Genomic DNA, 16,232 nt, shown 5'->3' on the forward strand with positions numbered 1-16,232 from the left:
CTTTTTTTTTTTTTTGATGGTGTTGGAGATGGAACCCAGGGCCTCACTCATGCTAGACAAACCAAACACTACCACTGAGCTGCACCCCAGCTCCCATTTCTTGTTTTTAATCTGGTAAAAATATTGAAAATCTGCTATCTTGACCATACAATTACCTCAGTTAATAAATCTTTCTTCAGCCTCCTCTCAACTTACATAACTTTTAAATTTTATTTAAAGTACTATTTTATAGTCCTTTAAAACTTACTCCAAGTGAACTCACTCTCATGGACCTGCATTACAGTCTGTAGTGCTGGTTCAAGATGAAGGCACTAGACTAAACTCTTACAATTCATTACATTAACTAAATGATAACTAAACCCACATTAGCACCAAACCTATTAATTTTTCTTGATAGAGACATTTTTTCTCAAACTCTTCTACATCACTTTACCCCCAAATACTTCCCCAGGTCACTACCGCTTAAATATCTGGGTGTTGTGTGTGCAGGAGTGTCCTTTTTAGGACCATTTAAATCACATCCTTAATTAAATAAAATTAATCCTTGCTCCCAAGTAGGATGACAGTCAGTACAAAGTTGACCTCTGTGAATTTTTTTTTTTTTTTTTTTTGTACTGGGGATTAAACCTGGGTCCTAGGGGTGTTTTACCACTGAGCTATATCCCCAGTTCTTTTTATTTTGAGACAGGGATTTGCTAAATTGCTGAGGTTGGGCCTAAACTTGTGATCCTCTTCCCTCAACTTCCTGAGTTGCTGGGATTACATATGTGAGCCACCATGCCTATCCTTTTTTTTTTTTTTTTAAGTACTAGGGATTTTTCTGCAATACTGGAGAAGCCAAGGTCTCACACATGTGTCCATTTCTTACCAAGAAGTAAAAGTTTAAAATGCACAAACATACACACATACAAAACCAGTCAGGTATGCTTATATCATTACAAACAACATCATTTAAATCTTTTAAACATAAGTTCCCAGCATGTATGAATTATATCAATCGATCTCCTAGGATTCTACTGTTATATTCACACCCAAATGTTATTTCATAACTGTATCACTCCACAGTATATCTTTTATGCCTACATGGGATAGTTTGTTCAGTCAATATTTAGTATTGTGGCAGGTATTAAATTTTGTTGCATTTTAGAATCTCAGATATTTCCTTCTAAACTTAGTCTTGTTTGCTCACTCAGCTGAAGTACAGCTCTAGGGAAAGTGAGAGAAGATCATTATGTTCTGAGCATCACCATGTCAAGAACTTCCACTATGATCACATCAATGCTGGAGAAATGTTAATCCTTCCAATAATATCTTGTGTTTTTTGTACAAAGACTTTGAATATGAAAGCAGTTTTTAAGCTGCTTCTCTGTATGTAGGTTTTTTTGATTTTTTTTTTTTTTTTTTGGGTGCAGGTATCAGGAATTGAACTCAGTGGTGCTCTACCATTGAGTTACATCTCCAGCCCTTTTCATTTTTTGTTTTGAGACAAGGTCTTACTAAATTGCACTGGCTGGCCTTGAACTTTTTTATCTTCTTGCTTTAGCATTCTTGGTTGGGTGAGGTATGCCCTGAGATCACAGGTGTATACCACTTCTATGAGCTTTTTAATAAACTATTTAATGTGATTCTTGAAGATATTCACAACATCAAAATTAAGACATAGTTTTGTTTGTATAGGGCATATTTAGTAAAGAAACCATTTTATGTACTATCAGTCTTCAGAGGATGTGCTTACTTTGGATTTATTTCTGCAAGTGCTGGATGCTTGTTGCTGTTCCACACTCTGTAGTTGTGAGTATTCTTCCATGCTGTAACAAAAGTTGTCCCATAGTCCGATATTATCTTTTCATTATCTGTCAAGTAAATATTTGAAAGAAGTTGATCCTGTCTGTAGCCTTTCACAATGTGAAGATTAACAACCATAAAGGGTGAAGGAATGGCTTTATCCCCCACTCCCCCAACTTGTTTTGGGAGATAGCCTACCAGATGTCAGGAAACTTGGGTCTAGTTCCAGAATCCTGTTAAGAAGCTATGTGGTCTTTGACAAGTCACTTAATCCCTCAGAACTTCATTTTCCTAACTGGAAAATAAGAGGGTTGAGCCAGATATTTTCCAAGGTTCCTTACAACTCCAAAATGTTTCCCTGTTCTCTTTACTATTACAAGGACAGCATTATTTATTAAACAAAAACTATCTATTTGATTGTGAATAAACATACTGGTTTATACATATGGAGAAGGCAGTTAGGATATCTTTCTTTGCAAAAATGTTATTTTTCTACAAAAATAAGGTGACTACATATATTAGTTCTTTTTAAAACATATTTTTAGTTGTAGATAGACACATTTCCTTTATTTGTGCAAGGCAAGAGTTCTACCACTGAGCTAATACTTAAAAATAATATAAATGGGGATTTTCATACTTAATGCTCAAAGTTTTCAAAGCAGAGCATTTCTTCCACTTGGAAGAACAGAAAATGGAGAACAGATTCAAATGGCTATTGCTTTATGTATTAACTGCATGTTTTTTGCTGTGAAGGTAAAATACAAGTACCTTCTGTTGCTAGAAAAAGAAGAGTAGGAGATAGGAGGCTCCATTTGCAGTATTAAGGTTTTTTTTTTGGCAGGAGGGTACTGGGGATTAAACTCAGGGGCACTCAGCCACTTGGCACATCCCCAGTCCCATTTTGTATTTTATTTAGAGACAGGGTCTCACTGACTTGCTTAGCACCTCGCTTTTGCTGAGGCTGGCTTTGAACTCATCATCTTCCTACCTCAGCCTCCCGAACTTCAGGGATTATAAAGTGGTGTTCTAAGAATATATTCCTCAAGTAGCTCATTGGGCTCAATTTGCTCTCTTCCTTGATAAGACCTGGGCCTGAGCCAGACTGTTGGGTTGAAATTCTAGCTGTTTCACTCAAAACAGAGCAGGGAGGAAGAGCATGAGAAGAAGATTACCATTAAATAGGAATGAGAGATGCATGGGAATGGGAGAGAGAAGGGGAATCACACAGAAGATGGAAGGAGACCCCCACTGTTATGCAAAATTACATATAAGATGGTGTGAGGAAGAAAAGAGAGAGAGAGAGAGAGAGAGAGAGAGAGAGAGAGAGAGAGAGAGAGAGAACAGTGTCATAGAGTGGGTAGAGAGAGGTGATGGGAGGGGAAGGGAGGGGAGGGGGGAATAGGAAGGGTAGCAGAATACAATAGACACTAATATGGCTGTATGTATAAACGTGGCTGTAAAACCAATGTGATACTGCAATCTGTACACGTGGAAAAAAAAGAATTCATACCCCACTTGAATCAAATGTATGATATGTCAAGATCATTGTAATGTTTTGAGCAACTAAAAAAAAAAAGAAATTCTAGCTGTTTCTTACCAGATGTATGAACCAGCTATTCAACTCTTTCTGCCTCATTCTGTCTTGCATACAATTCGGGGGTTGGGGGTTGGGAGGGTGAGGAAAAAAGGTATCTACCTCCAGGATTCTTTTCTTAAATTTTTAATTTTTTAAAATTTTTTATTTTTAGGTGGACACAATATCTTTATTTTACATTTATTTGGTGCTGAGGATCAAACTCAGTGCCTCATGCATGCTAGGCAAGCACTCTACCACTGAGCCACAAACCCAGGGGGGGGCGCCCCCCCCCTCGCCCCCACCCCCGCTCCAGGATTCTTATGAGGATGAAATGAATTATTACATGGAAAATGCTATACACATTAAATGTTTTTTAAAAAGTTAGCTAATTCTATTATTCAGTGTTTTACTGCCCCCTGGGAAAATATGTTTAAAAGTTAAACTAATTACTCTGGAAGCCAAGGGACTGGTAGAGACTAGTAAAGACTGAGATTCATTCTAGATTACTGGGTTACAAGATTTAATTTTAGTGTTTCAGCTGCTACATTTATAGAGGCAGCAGATAATTAAAAGCATCCCACTGACCAATAAGGATTTTTTAATTTGCTTTCCTTTACAAATGAAGACCATGCCTGGACTTAAGACTCCATATATTGGAGGGTGATAGGGATAGGAAAGACAGTGGAAAGAATCTGACCTAACTTTCCTAGGTACATATATGAATATATCACAGTGAATCCCACCATAATTTTATCAAAATGAACTTTACTGCCATGTATAACTAAAAAGAATCAATTAAAAAAAAAAACTCCACATATCCTATGTGTGAAGAACTGGCTTAGGAAAAGGTGGTATAATATTGATTAAAAAATTAATGTCACAATAATGTGAATGTACTTAATGACACTGTGGAAATGTACATTAAAAGATGATTAAGATGATAAATTTTGTGTTATATGTATTTCATGAGAATTTAAAAAAATCGTGGTAGAGATAACTGAAGGAGACAGAAAACTCAAGCTCAACATTTTTTTTTTTGTACTGAAGACTGAACCCAGGGGCACTTAACCACTGAGCCATATTCCTAGCCTTTTTAAAAAAATATTTTTTATTTAGAGACAGGGTCTCACTGAGTTGTTTGAGGCCTCTTTAAGTTGCTGAGGCTGGCTCAGCCTCCTGAGCTGCTGGGATTACAGACCTGCGACACTGCACCTGGCTTCAATAGTCTTTTAACAACAAGAAATATAGTGAATAGTTGCCAAATGTCCAAGGTGGAAAAGTTCATGTCAGACTTCTACTCCACTGTATGTATATGTTTTTTCCTAAGTGGAATGAGATAGTTTTAACACTGCATTTATATTTAAATCATTTTAATCATTAATAGGAATAAATATTATTTCTTACAATGGGGTATACATTTGAAGGTTTAATTATCCAGAATGTTATTGTTCACACAAGAATGATGAAGATCAGTATTTACTGTCTTCATATAAGCTCATGCTTCTACTACAAAGAAAAATTTAGTTTCAGAACACATGTTTAAAGGGATTTATTTTTTGCAAAAGGACTACCAAAAATACCAGAGGCACCAGGTCTGATATGCACATCTGTAATCCCAGCTACTTGGGAGGCTAAGGTGGGAGGACCACTGGATCCCATGAGTTCAAGACCAGTTGAACCAACAGTAAGATCCATCTCAAAAAAAAAAAAAAATCCCTAAAATACCACCATAAAGCCCAGATCCAAATATATATATACATAGATTAAAAAGGTCTTAAAGATAAAATATTCAAATATTAATAGTAGTTATCTCTATATAAAGGAGTAACAGGTAATTTTCTATAACAAATATGTATTTCTTGTGCAATTCAGAATATCATATATGTTACAACATGAAAAATTACAAAAAAAAAAAAAAAAAAAAAAAAAAAGGGTGACTGTGTGCTAAGTGGTTTCTTACCTAACTGCAATGTAGCAGCCAGCAGGGCATGGATATAGACTGCAAACTGGGCCCGGATCCATTCGTCACCTCCCTCCCAGCCAGTGCCATCCAGGAAGACGTCATCTCGGTTTTCAGTCACATGCTTCACCAGGTAATCAGCAAATCTTAGGTCTGCAGTGGTTGGGTTAAGTAGCTTCCTGAGTTCTGGATCATGGATTTGGATCAGAGCTTCTTCTACCTACAGGATGCCAGGTATAAGTCAGAATCTGGGCATTCATACAGATATTCGTGCCACACTTGAAAAACTACTGGGAAGTTGGAACTAGAAATAAAAATATATGAATAATAGCATTCTCAATTGGTGACTCTAAAAATATGCCAGGTTTTTATACTGGAGCTTTTTTCTTTTTGTGTTTAAAAATACTCATTTTCTGTTTTTAGGAAATACATGCATAAATATACTATACTGAATTATAAAAGTAATTCATGTTGTTTCTAAATATTTTTGAATAATAGAGATACCTATATAATAAAATTACCTTTATTTCACTATAGAAATGAACTTAAGTATAATTCCTCAAAAAGTCTTCCTTTTAAGTGCATACTTCAGAATATCTTTTATTATGTAATACTTGATATAAAAAGAAGTTTTTGTGTAACTTATACATTGGTTTTCTTTTTTAAAAAATATTTATTATTTTTTAGTTGCAGTTGGACAAAATACCTTTATTTCACTTATTTATTTTTATGTGGTGCTGAGGATCGAACCCAGGGTCTCGCACTTGTGAGGTGGGCGCTCTACCATTGAGCCACAACCCCAGCCCCTACATTGGTTTTCAAATAGAAATAATAAAACAAATAATCAAGAAGCTGCCAACCAACTTTTGTACTACAATATAACCAACAATGCTGAAGCAACTCTGGTCCTCCTGTCCATATTCAATGGTCTTGGACAGTGTACAACTTTGTTTCCTTTCCAAATTTGGGATCATAATAAATATGATTTCAATCATGGCTTTTTCAGGTATTATTGTTGTTCTCCCATGAAGCAAGTAGTTTCCATCATTAACTCCAAAAACTTTTAACGTGTTTAAAATTTCTTTTTCTTAAAAATACTTCAACTGTAAAGTTAAAAAAAGATTTAAATTTTATATACTGATAAAATGTCAAATCTCTATTCTTAACTTTAAAAAAATATTTATTTTTTAGTTGTAGCTGGACACAATATTTTATTTATTTATTTTTATGTAGTGCTGAGGATAGAACCCAGGGATTCGCACATGCTAGGCAAGCACTCTACCGCTGAGCCTTAACCTCAGCCCCCTTAACTTTCTTTTTAGAATCAAGAGCATATTAATAAGGCTAGAAAGATTTAAATTATTTGAACAATAAACACATTTTAGTCATAGATCCAAAATGCTTAGGTTGGAATCCTGACTTGATCACTTATTAGCTGTTTGACACTTGCAAGACACTTATCTTTCAGTTCTTCAGCTCATGCAGGTGTAATCCATAGACAGTAACAACATCTATATCTCACAGAGTAGTTTTGTAATATAATTAGATCAGTTAACAGCAAGTGCCTAGGATGCCTGGCATACAGTAAGCAATCACTATCTTTACTAGTGTTGTTGTTATACCTTTAAAATTACGTTTAAGAAAGGAACAAAGGGATCAGTAGGCCAAGTACACCCACTTAGATATACAACGTACTTCCACAATGGCATCACTGAGGTGTTTTTGTTGTCGAAAAAGGATGTTAGTAGCTCCAGCAACAAATCCCCGAACGGTGACATCAGAGAGAAGATGATGCTGCTGCAATGCCATGTAGGGCAAGCACAGATATCCCTGTGGATCATAAGAGTGATAGGAAATATCAGAAAAATAAAGAACAGCTGCCTTTCTTTTCAAGCTAACAGCAGGAAAGCTAACAGTAAAAGAAATGCCTATTGCTCCCTGCCTGTCTCTATATCTGCTAACCTTTGACTCACTAAAATAATATTCCAGGGGAATCTTCGCTCTTGACTGCAATATATCCAGTTACTGATTAGCTAATCTTCTTCATGAGGGGTTAAATATTGGCAAAGTGGTTAACATGAAGGTTGTCTTACTTGATCACTTTGTTCCTGGTTCAATTTAAAAGCCTCTCTAGTAATTAACAAATTGAATTTTATAATTCAGGAAATAAAGTACTAAGCCCATTAAAAAAGTATGTTGTTTAATAGAAAGCTGTTAGAAATTTAAAAATACATGTATCTGCATGTAAATACTGAGTACTATTACGAGAATACCACATTATTTTATTATCCATTAAAATCATGCAGGACTGGGGCTGGGGCTCAGTGGTAGGGTGCCTGTCTAGTAACAGGAGGCCTGGGTTTGATCCCCAGAACCAGCCCCCTTCCCCCAAAAAATCATGCAAAAATACTTGCTGCTATTTAAAGCAAAAATGACACTGGCAGTAGTTGTGTATTTAACTGGCTTCCATTTGAATTGTATTTGAAATAGCACTTCTTTGATAATTACAGTTCAATTGCTAAACTTTAAATAGGCATTAAGTATACGAAAAACAAATAAGACCCCATACTTCCTGAGAATAAAGGTACGAACACTGGAATGACTGACTGAAGAAGGATATGAAATTTCTGCTTAATGATTCTAAACAGAATAGTTTTCAACATGTGGTTTCACTTGTGCATGAAGCCAGGAGGACAGACTTGTTGAGCCCATGAAGTTGTTTTCAGTCTCAAGTTCTGTAAGTTTTCTACCTCTCATCACTTTTTAAACACTAAATTAGTTATTTGGGTGATATGCCAGATATAACTTGATTATACCATGAAACAAATCTAAGGAGAGGAGATACATCTTTTATAACTTCATATTCTTCACTACATCTGTATCTGACAGATGGTTGTTAAGCAGTTACTATGGGAGAGAAGAGTTCCAGAAGTTGGAATATAGGTCTAATGACTTGGTTTTATTCTTATTCTTGACAATGTCTTTGATGCTCAATAAAACCCTAACTATACAACCAGCAAAACAGATCAATGTCTATGCATAGAGATGTTTATAATGCTTCTCAACCCAGGTCTGTTGGGACTGAAGGCTGAAAGGACCTGTGCCCTCATTCAGAACCATTCAGCCAAAATAGGTGGTTTGGGGCTCATGCTTCATGCTTGAGATGTGTGCTGTGCATTTAAAAGAAATGGTACCTCCTACTCCCACAAATGCCTATTTCCAAACAAAACCTCTACAATACTGAATGTTCCTTACACTTTATGTGATCCCTACAGAATACCTGCTTCCCGGTTAGGACTGAGACTCTTGATAAAGGTACTCTCAGAACTGTCAATTATTACCAAAGATTTACACAGCAAAATAGCAGTAAGAGAACTTACATTTCATAATCAATTCTGTTAGGGAAGAAAGGTCTATTATCAACAGTGGGATTCTTGGCTAAGTCAATAACAGTATCAAAACTAAGAAGTAGGTTTTTATTTTTTCTTCTTTAAATAGGCAGTTGGAGATATAGTTCAATGGGAGAACAGTTGCTTTGCATGGGTTTGATCCCAAGCACCACGAAAAAGAGGAAAAAAAGGAGTTATAAGCTTTTAAAAAATGTATTTCAAAAACATTCTTTAGATGGGCATGGTGGTAGATGCCTGTGATCTTAATGACTTGGGAGGCTGAGGCAGGAGGATTATAAGTTCAAGGCCAGGCTGGGCAACTTAGTGATATCCTGAAAAAACAAACAAAAGCACCTCCAAAACCAAAAACAACAAAAACTTTTAAAAATAATAAATATATAAACCCTTTGACCCAGCATTCTGCCTCCTGTAATTTATTCTACAGATAAACCTACTCATATGTGGTATTCCATTTATGAAAAGTTACTGTGACATTATATTATATCAACACATAGGAATCCTAACTGTTCAAGAATAAAGGACTAAATAAATGTTCAGCCATATAGAGAAACACAATGCAGCCATAGAAAGTGATGAAGTTCATCTTTAAGGAATATCATGCAAAGGAAATTAAAGCGCAGAAAAACAGTCATAGTCAGTTAACACTTGGTAAAAAGGGAGAAGATAAATCTATGCATTTTTTTTTTTTGAACCCAGAGGCCCATGCATGCCCAGTCCTTGAGCACTCACTGAGCTACATCTCCAGCCCCACTGCAGTTAAATTTTTTTTTTAATTCGAGACAGGGACTTGCTAAGTTGTCCAGGCTGGCCTCAAACTTGTAATCCTTCTGTCTCAAGTCTCCCGAGTAGCTGGGATTATAGGATGTGCCACTGTGTCTACTTCTATGCATTTCTTTATGCATAAAATATCTCCAGAAGGAGATGTAAGACACTGATACCATTGACTACTATTGTAAAGGGCAGCTGGATAGCAGGAATGAAATGGAAGGAAGACTTCTTTAAAAATCCTTTTTATTTTCTTTTTGATGCTGGTGATTCAATCCAGGGCCTAGTGCGTGCTTAACACACTCTCTCCTGAGCGATACCCCAGCCTATAGAGACTTTATTATAGATGCTTTGAAATCTTTAACTACTGAACTATATGGGAGTATTACATATTTATCACATTGTTTAAAATGATATTTTGAAGCAGTTTTAAAATTGTGCCATTACTTTTAATGATGATCAATTCAGTGTAAATCTTAGAAACCTTAATGTATGGTGGTAGCAAAAGTGCAGTTCCTTTTACATAAAGCAGCCTCCATATCCAAGCCCACTCCTGGTTTCCTACTTTTTAAGGATACTTTAACTTCCATATGTGAAACTGCAGTATAAAATAGTAAAAACAAAACAAAAAACACTAAGAAAATCACCAAGCAAACATCACTAAGATAAAAAGTCACCATGTACACATCACTGAGCTATTTACATACCTATGTTCACAGCAGCATTATTCACAACAGGCAAGAGGCAGAAGCAATCTAACTATCCATTGATGAATGAACAAATGATTAAAGAAAGTCAGGCATATTTATACCATGGAATATTATTCAGCCTTAAATAGGAAGAAAGTCCTATCACATTCTACAACATGGATGAATCTTGAGGAGGTTAAGCTAAGTGCAATAAGCCAGTCACAAGTAGACAAATACTGTATGATTCTACTTATATGAGGGAGCTAAAGTTGTCAAATTCATAGAAATGTAAAGAATGGTAGATGTCAGGGACTGGGAGGAAGAGAAAATGGAGAGTTATTTAATGGGCATAGTTTCAGTTTTATAAGATAAAATTTTGGAAATCTGTAGCACAAAAATGTGAATACAGTTAATATTACTGAATAACTATATATTTAAAATTAGTAAAGATGGTAAATCTGTTTTTTTTTTTTTTTAACTACAATTGAGCAACAAAGTAAAAACACATTTCAATTTAGTAACTCTGGTGGCACTAAGAGTTCATCTAAAGAGCTGGGAAAGCATACTGTGCTTTTTTTTTTTAAGAATATTTTTTGGGGCTGGGGATGTGGCTCAAGCGGTAGCGCGCTCGCGTGGCGTGCGTGCGGCCTGGGTTCGATCCTCAGCACCACATACAAACAAAGATGTTGTGTCCGCCAAAATACTAAAAAATAAATATTAAAAAAATTCTCTCTCTCTAAAAAAAAAAAAAAAGAATATATATTTTTTAGTTATTTTGTACTTTGATTTGATTCATTTATTTATATGCGGTGCTGAGGATTGAACCCAGTGCCTCACACGTATGGGGCAGGTGCTCTACCACTGAGCCACAACTCCAAACCCACAATGTGATTTTTTCACGCGACACGGAAAAGGTAAAGATATGACTGGAAATAACAGCTGTTTTCTCATCTTTTCTCTTGTTAGGGTAAGTAAGCATGTTCATGAACTAGAAACTTCCATACTGTAAAGATTCCAATTCTCTCCAAAATTATCTACCGAAAATCTCAATCTACGTGAGTGAGGATTCAGTAAGTTGATTCTAAAACTGATGTGGAAATGTAAAGGGCAAGAAACACTTGAAGAACAATGCTATAACAGGAAGACTTTTCTTTACCAAAATGATTCACATGGTAATAGCACAATGTGAGGACTGGTACAGGATAGACAAATGCCTCAACAAACAGCAACAAGAGTCCAGAAACAGACTCCCTTCCCTACTATACACAAAGATCAATTTCAGGTAGCCCAAAATATAAAATTCAAAATTATAATGCTTTTAAAAAATAATATAGGAAAACGTTTTTATAACCTTGAGGTAGTAGAGAATTTCTAAATAAGACTCCTAAAGCACTAACCAAAGTAAAAAATTAATAGAAAAGATATTTAGATATATGAAGAAGTTCCACAAATCAGTGACAATAAGGGAGACAATCCAGAAGGTTTGAATCAATACTGCACAGAGTGAAACCAAGTGGCCAAAAGTTCATGAAAATAATGATTACTGAAAAATGCAAACCACCACAGTTGGCCTCTCTTTTGAAGTGGCATCTTGTTACATTGCCCAGGCTGTTCTTGAGCTCCTGGGCTCAAGTACTCCACCTGCCTCAGTCTCCTGAGAAACTGGGACTACAGGCTATAATTTTAGTATTTTAATATATATTACATGCAGTCAAGACTGGATTTCCTCAATTCATCCTTTTTAAAAAGAAATATGAATAATTAAAAACAAACCCAAGTCAGGTGTAGTGGCATATGCCTATAATCCCAGCAGCTCAGGGGGCCGAGGCAGGAGGATTGAGTGTTCAAAGCCAGCCTCAGCAAAGGCAAGGAGCTAAGCAACTCAGTGAGACCCTGTCTCCAAATAAAATACAAAATAGGGCTGGGGATGTGGCTCAGTGGTCAAGTGCCCCTGCGTTCAATCCTTGGTGTCCCCCCCTACCAAAAAAAAAAAAAAAAAACAACAAAAAAACCCCCAATATCCAATACATTCAGTGATTTCTAACTCCATATCTATTAAGTTTCAAACTCTTATTAATTAAAATCCTCTGAGTTATTTCCCTATAGCTTTATACTATGGTCACAGAACATCACAGCGCTATATATTTAGTGTGTATTTTACAATTTTCAAGGACAGTTTTCAGACCTGAAAATGTATTCGATACTGAAAGTTAAATACTAATGTCTTTATTACTAGACATTACACTTTACCTTTGTGAAGATGGCCAGGGGCATGCCATACAGGTCCTCTTCCAAACCTGAAATAAGCCCTGGTATCAGGACCACCTGCCCCATATTGGCTTGAGGTTGTACAGTAATTGGAGTACTATTTGAGGGCACAGAGTCTTTTGGAAACAAGTTTGTCTGGTCTGACCCCACCAGTTCCCTTTCTTTCAGGTTGGGATCCTCTAAGACACTAGGATCCAAGGTCTCCCAGTCACTTTCTGAAGATTCTGGAGATGGACGAGATGGAGGTTTCAAATATTGATTAGTATCACTGGGTTCTTGTCCTTTACTGCTGTCATGTTCTAGTTGGAAAAAAGGCTTTTCAGTCTTGATGGAAGCATCTCCTCCATGGTTTCCTGCTACGATTTTCTTGACAGTTCCCAAATTGGTATTTGATATGTTAGAAGCTGACCCAGAAACAAAATCATCTGCAGGAGGATTACTTTCCTGAAGACCAGCATCTTCAGACATACTCTTCCGGGGTCTGTACTGAGAACAGTCACTGAGACCATGTTCAATCATGCCTAAAATACATAATATTGGAGAACAGCTTGGCTTATAATAAAATGAAAGAAAATAAGAATTGTATATTCTGTTTTATTTAGTGAAAGTCTCCTATTAAAAAAAATTTTAAAGCTATGTTTACATACATTTTAATAAATAAAAAAGGAAAGAAAGAAAACCCAGAACTCCCTTAATCTATGCCAAAAGGAAAATGCCATGTTAAAACAGAAATATTAGGGCTGGGGATGTAGCTCAGTGGTAGCATGCTTGCCTAGCATGTACTAGGTCCTCAGTAGTGCAAAAACAAAACAAAACAAAATGTTAAACAAAGGATAGAGTAGATACTACCATCCTCTTACCTGGAAAAAGGGACAACACAGTCATTAGTGCACCCACCAATTTATTCACTGGAGAAATATAAAAAAGAACCTGAAATGGATTCAATCAAAATAAATTAGAAAATCCACCATAATATTAAAAAAGGGGAAGAGCAACAATTAATAAATGTATAAGCAATGATAGAAAATCACCATTTAGCATCCATCATGATTTGAGTAAAAATTGCCAAAGACACTAAACTACTGTGAAAGATTGTTGAACAACAGGGATACTCACAATGCATTATTCTACAAATTACATATTGATAACATGTTAACCGCCACCTTAACCAATATTGACATCACCAGAAATAGTACAAGTAGTTATGAGCCTTTGATGTCATATCCTGAGAATATACCACCACCTCTGAAGCATTTTTACCAAAAAGTTAAATTTGAAACTAGCCACAAGAAAACAGAAACTAAACATTGCAAGACTAGTCTGGATTTTTTAAACAGTGTGAATGTCATGAGATACAAAATAAAACTAACAAAAAAAGAGAGATGGTGGAACTGTTTGAAATTAGAAGGAGTGAGCAATGCAATAATACATAATCCTTGATTGGATCCCCTACAAAAATCAACTATTAGCTATGGATTTTTTTTAATCTCTAACAAAATATAAATTATTTATTGTGACACAAGTGTAAATTCTAGCTTGTAGTTTAGTCTTATGTCCATGAGGTTATATTCACATAGGAGAAAAGTTCAGTCATTCTTTTTATTTTTAGTTTTTGGTACTGGGGATTGAACCCAGGGGCACTTAACCAGTGAGCAACATTCCCAGTTCTTTGTATTTTGAGATAGGGTCTCATAGAGTTGTGTAGGGCCCCCCTAAGTTGATAAGGCTGGCTCTGAACTTGCATTGCTCCTGCCTCAGCCTCCCTAGCTGCTAGGATTACAGGTATGTGCCATAACGCCTGGCTAAAACTGCAATTTTTATAAAAATACATATTACTAAGAGATTGATGGGATAAGTCTAGTCAAGAGAGGTCTGAGAAACAAAAACAAACACTAAGGTACAATAGAGACAAAATTTAGAGATTAACACCAGAGGGCTGTGTAACCTCAGAATTAATTTTCTATTTAAAATTAGAATCCATTCTGCAAAGTCCTTAATATCTATCTTCTAACACCTCCAGTGATAAGAAATTCTCTAGTCACAAAGTACACTTCAAACATATAAAGTATTTCTAGAAAAATCCAATTAAATTTTTGAGGAACCAGGAAAAAAAAAACAGCTATGAAGGAATTATGACATCTGGGAAAACTTGAAAATGGGCTGTTTACTAGACGTTATTTATTGGGTCATGTGAAATTTCTCAAAAGTGATATTGGTATTTTGGTTATGCAGGAATATTCCCTTATTTGCAGTACCATAATGTCTACAAAATTTCTTTCAAAGTTTCATGATTCAGCTGGGCACAGTGGCCCACATCTGTAATCCCAGTGGCTCAGGAGGCTGAGACGAGGATTGTGAGGTCAAAGCAAGCCTCAGCAAAAATGAGATGCTAAGTAACTCATTTAGACCCTGTCTCTAAATAAAATACAAAATTTTTTGTTGAGTGTCCCTGAGTTCAATCCCCAATAATCCCCCCTCAAAAAGTATCATAATTCAGGGGAAAAATGAAATGAACATGTATAAAGCAATATAATGTGAAAGTATCAAATTGTAAATACAGATCAAGGGTAAAAAGGTATTATATTATCTTAACAACTTTTAAGGTTTAACATTTTTCAGAATAAAATTTGAGAAAAAATTAAATTAGAAACAGGATTCAGTTAGAGACTACACCTGAACTAATACAGGCTAATGCTAAATGACTTGGTAAACAAGCAAAGATTTGCTTATGTTTAAAAAAGAAATCACAGGGGGCTGGGGATATGGCTCAAGTGGTAGCACGCTCGCCTGGCATGCGTGTGGCCCGGGTTTGATCCTCAGCACCATATACAAAGATGTTGTGTCTGCCGAAAAACTAAAAAAAAAAAAAAAAAAAAAAAAAAATATATATATATATATATATATATATATATATATATATATATATATATATATATATATTTTCTCTCTCTCCTCTCTCTTATAAAAAAAAAAAAGAAATCACAGGCTCGGGGGTGTAGCTGAGTGGCCAATGCATGCTTAGAATGAGAAAGGCTCTGGATTTAATACCCAGTACAAACAAAAGAAAACAAAGAAAAAAATTAAGTTATATATTAATAGATTCTTTTGTAATTTAAAACACAAATTCAGAAAAGCCCAGAATCAAGGCATAAATTTTAAAGTAATCTTTATTTTTTAAACTTCATTTTATTTATTTGTTTTTATGTAGTGCCGAGACTCGAACCCAGCGCCTCACACGTGCTAGGTGAGTGCTCTACAGCTGAGCCACAACCCCAGCCCTAAAGTAATCTTATAATAGGAAAATCTTTCAAAAGTAAATGGATACACTCACTCTTTAGCTCTACAGATATTTGATTAAATGTCTGCCTGCCTGTTAAAGAACAGTAACAACTACACATTGAATAATGTACTTTTATTGTAAATGGATAAACATTTATAGTATAGCTACATGGAATATTATTCAGTCTTAAAGAGAAAGAAAATTCTGACACGTGCTACAATATGCATGAACTTCAAGGGCATTACGCTAAGTGAAATAAACCCAGTTATAAAAAGACAAAATACTGGGTTTGGGATGTAGCTCAACATTACAGTACTTGCCTATCATGCATGAGATCTTGAGTTTCATCTCTAGCACCCCACACTCCATGTACACTCACACAACAAGTATTGTATAATTCCATTTATATGAGGAACCTAGAGTAGTTAGATTCAGAAACAGAGGGTAAAATGGTGGTTGCCAGTAGAGAGGGAAAGGAAGAATGAAAAGTTACTGTTTA

General features: G+C 35.6%; 1 protein-coding gene across 5 annotated transcripts in view; it reads right to left on the bottom strand.

Moving 5' to 3' along the window:
* Avl9 (AVL9 cell migration associated) overlaps positions 1-16,232 on the bottom strand; it is a 57,527-nt gene that overhangs the window by 14,410 nt on the left and 26,885 nt on the right. For all 5 annotated transcript variants that reach the window (XM_078039874.1, XM_078039875.1, XM_005319281.5 and 2 more), the window contains 5 exons: positions 13,314-13,383; positions 12,436-12,974; positions 7,017-7,151; positions 5,322-5,541; positions 1,736-1,853 (listed from right to left, as the gene is read on the bottom strand). In XM_078039874.1, coding sequence (XP_077896000.1) covers positions 1,736-1,853; positions 5,322-5,541; positions 7,017-7,151; positions 12,436-12,974; positions 13,314-13,383 — 1,082 coding nt within the window. The remainder of the gene's footprint in view (positions 1-1,735; positions 1,854-5,321; positions 5,542-7,016; positions 7,152-12,435; positions 12,975-13,313; positions 13,384-16,232) is intronic.

The sequence above is a fragment of the Ictidomys tridecemlineatus genome, chromosome 2 (genome assembly GCF_052094955.1).
Source record: "Ictidomys tridecemlineatus isolate mIctTri1 chromosome 2, mIctTri1.hap1, whole genome shotgun sequence".
NCBI lineage: Eukaryota > Metazoa > Chordata > Mammalia > Rodentia > Sciuridae > Ictidomys > Ictidomys tridecemlineatus.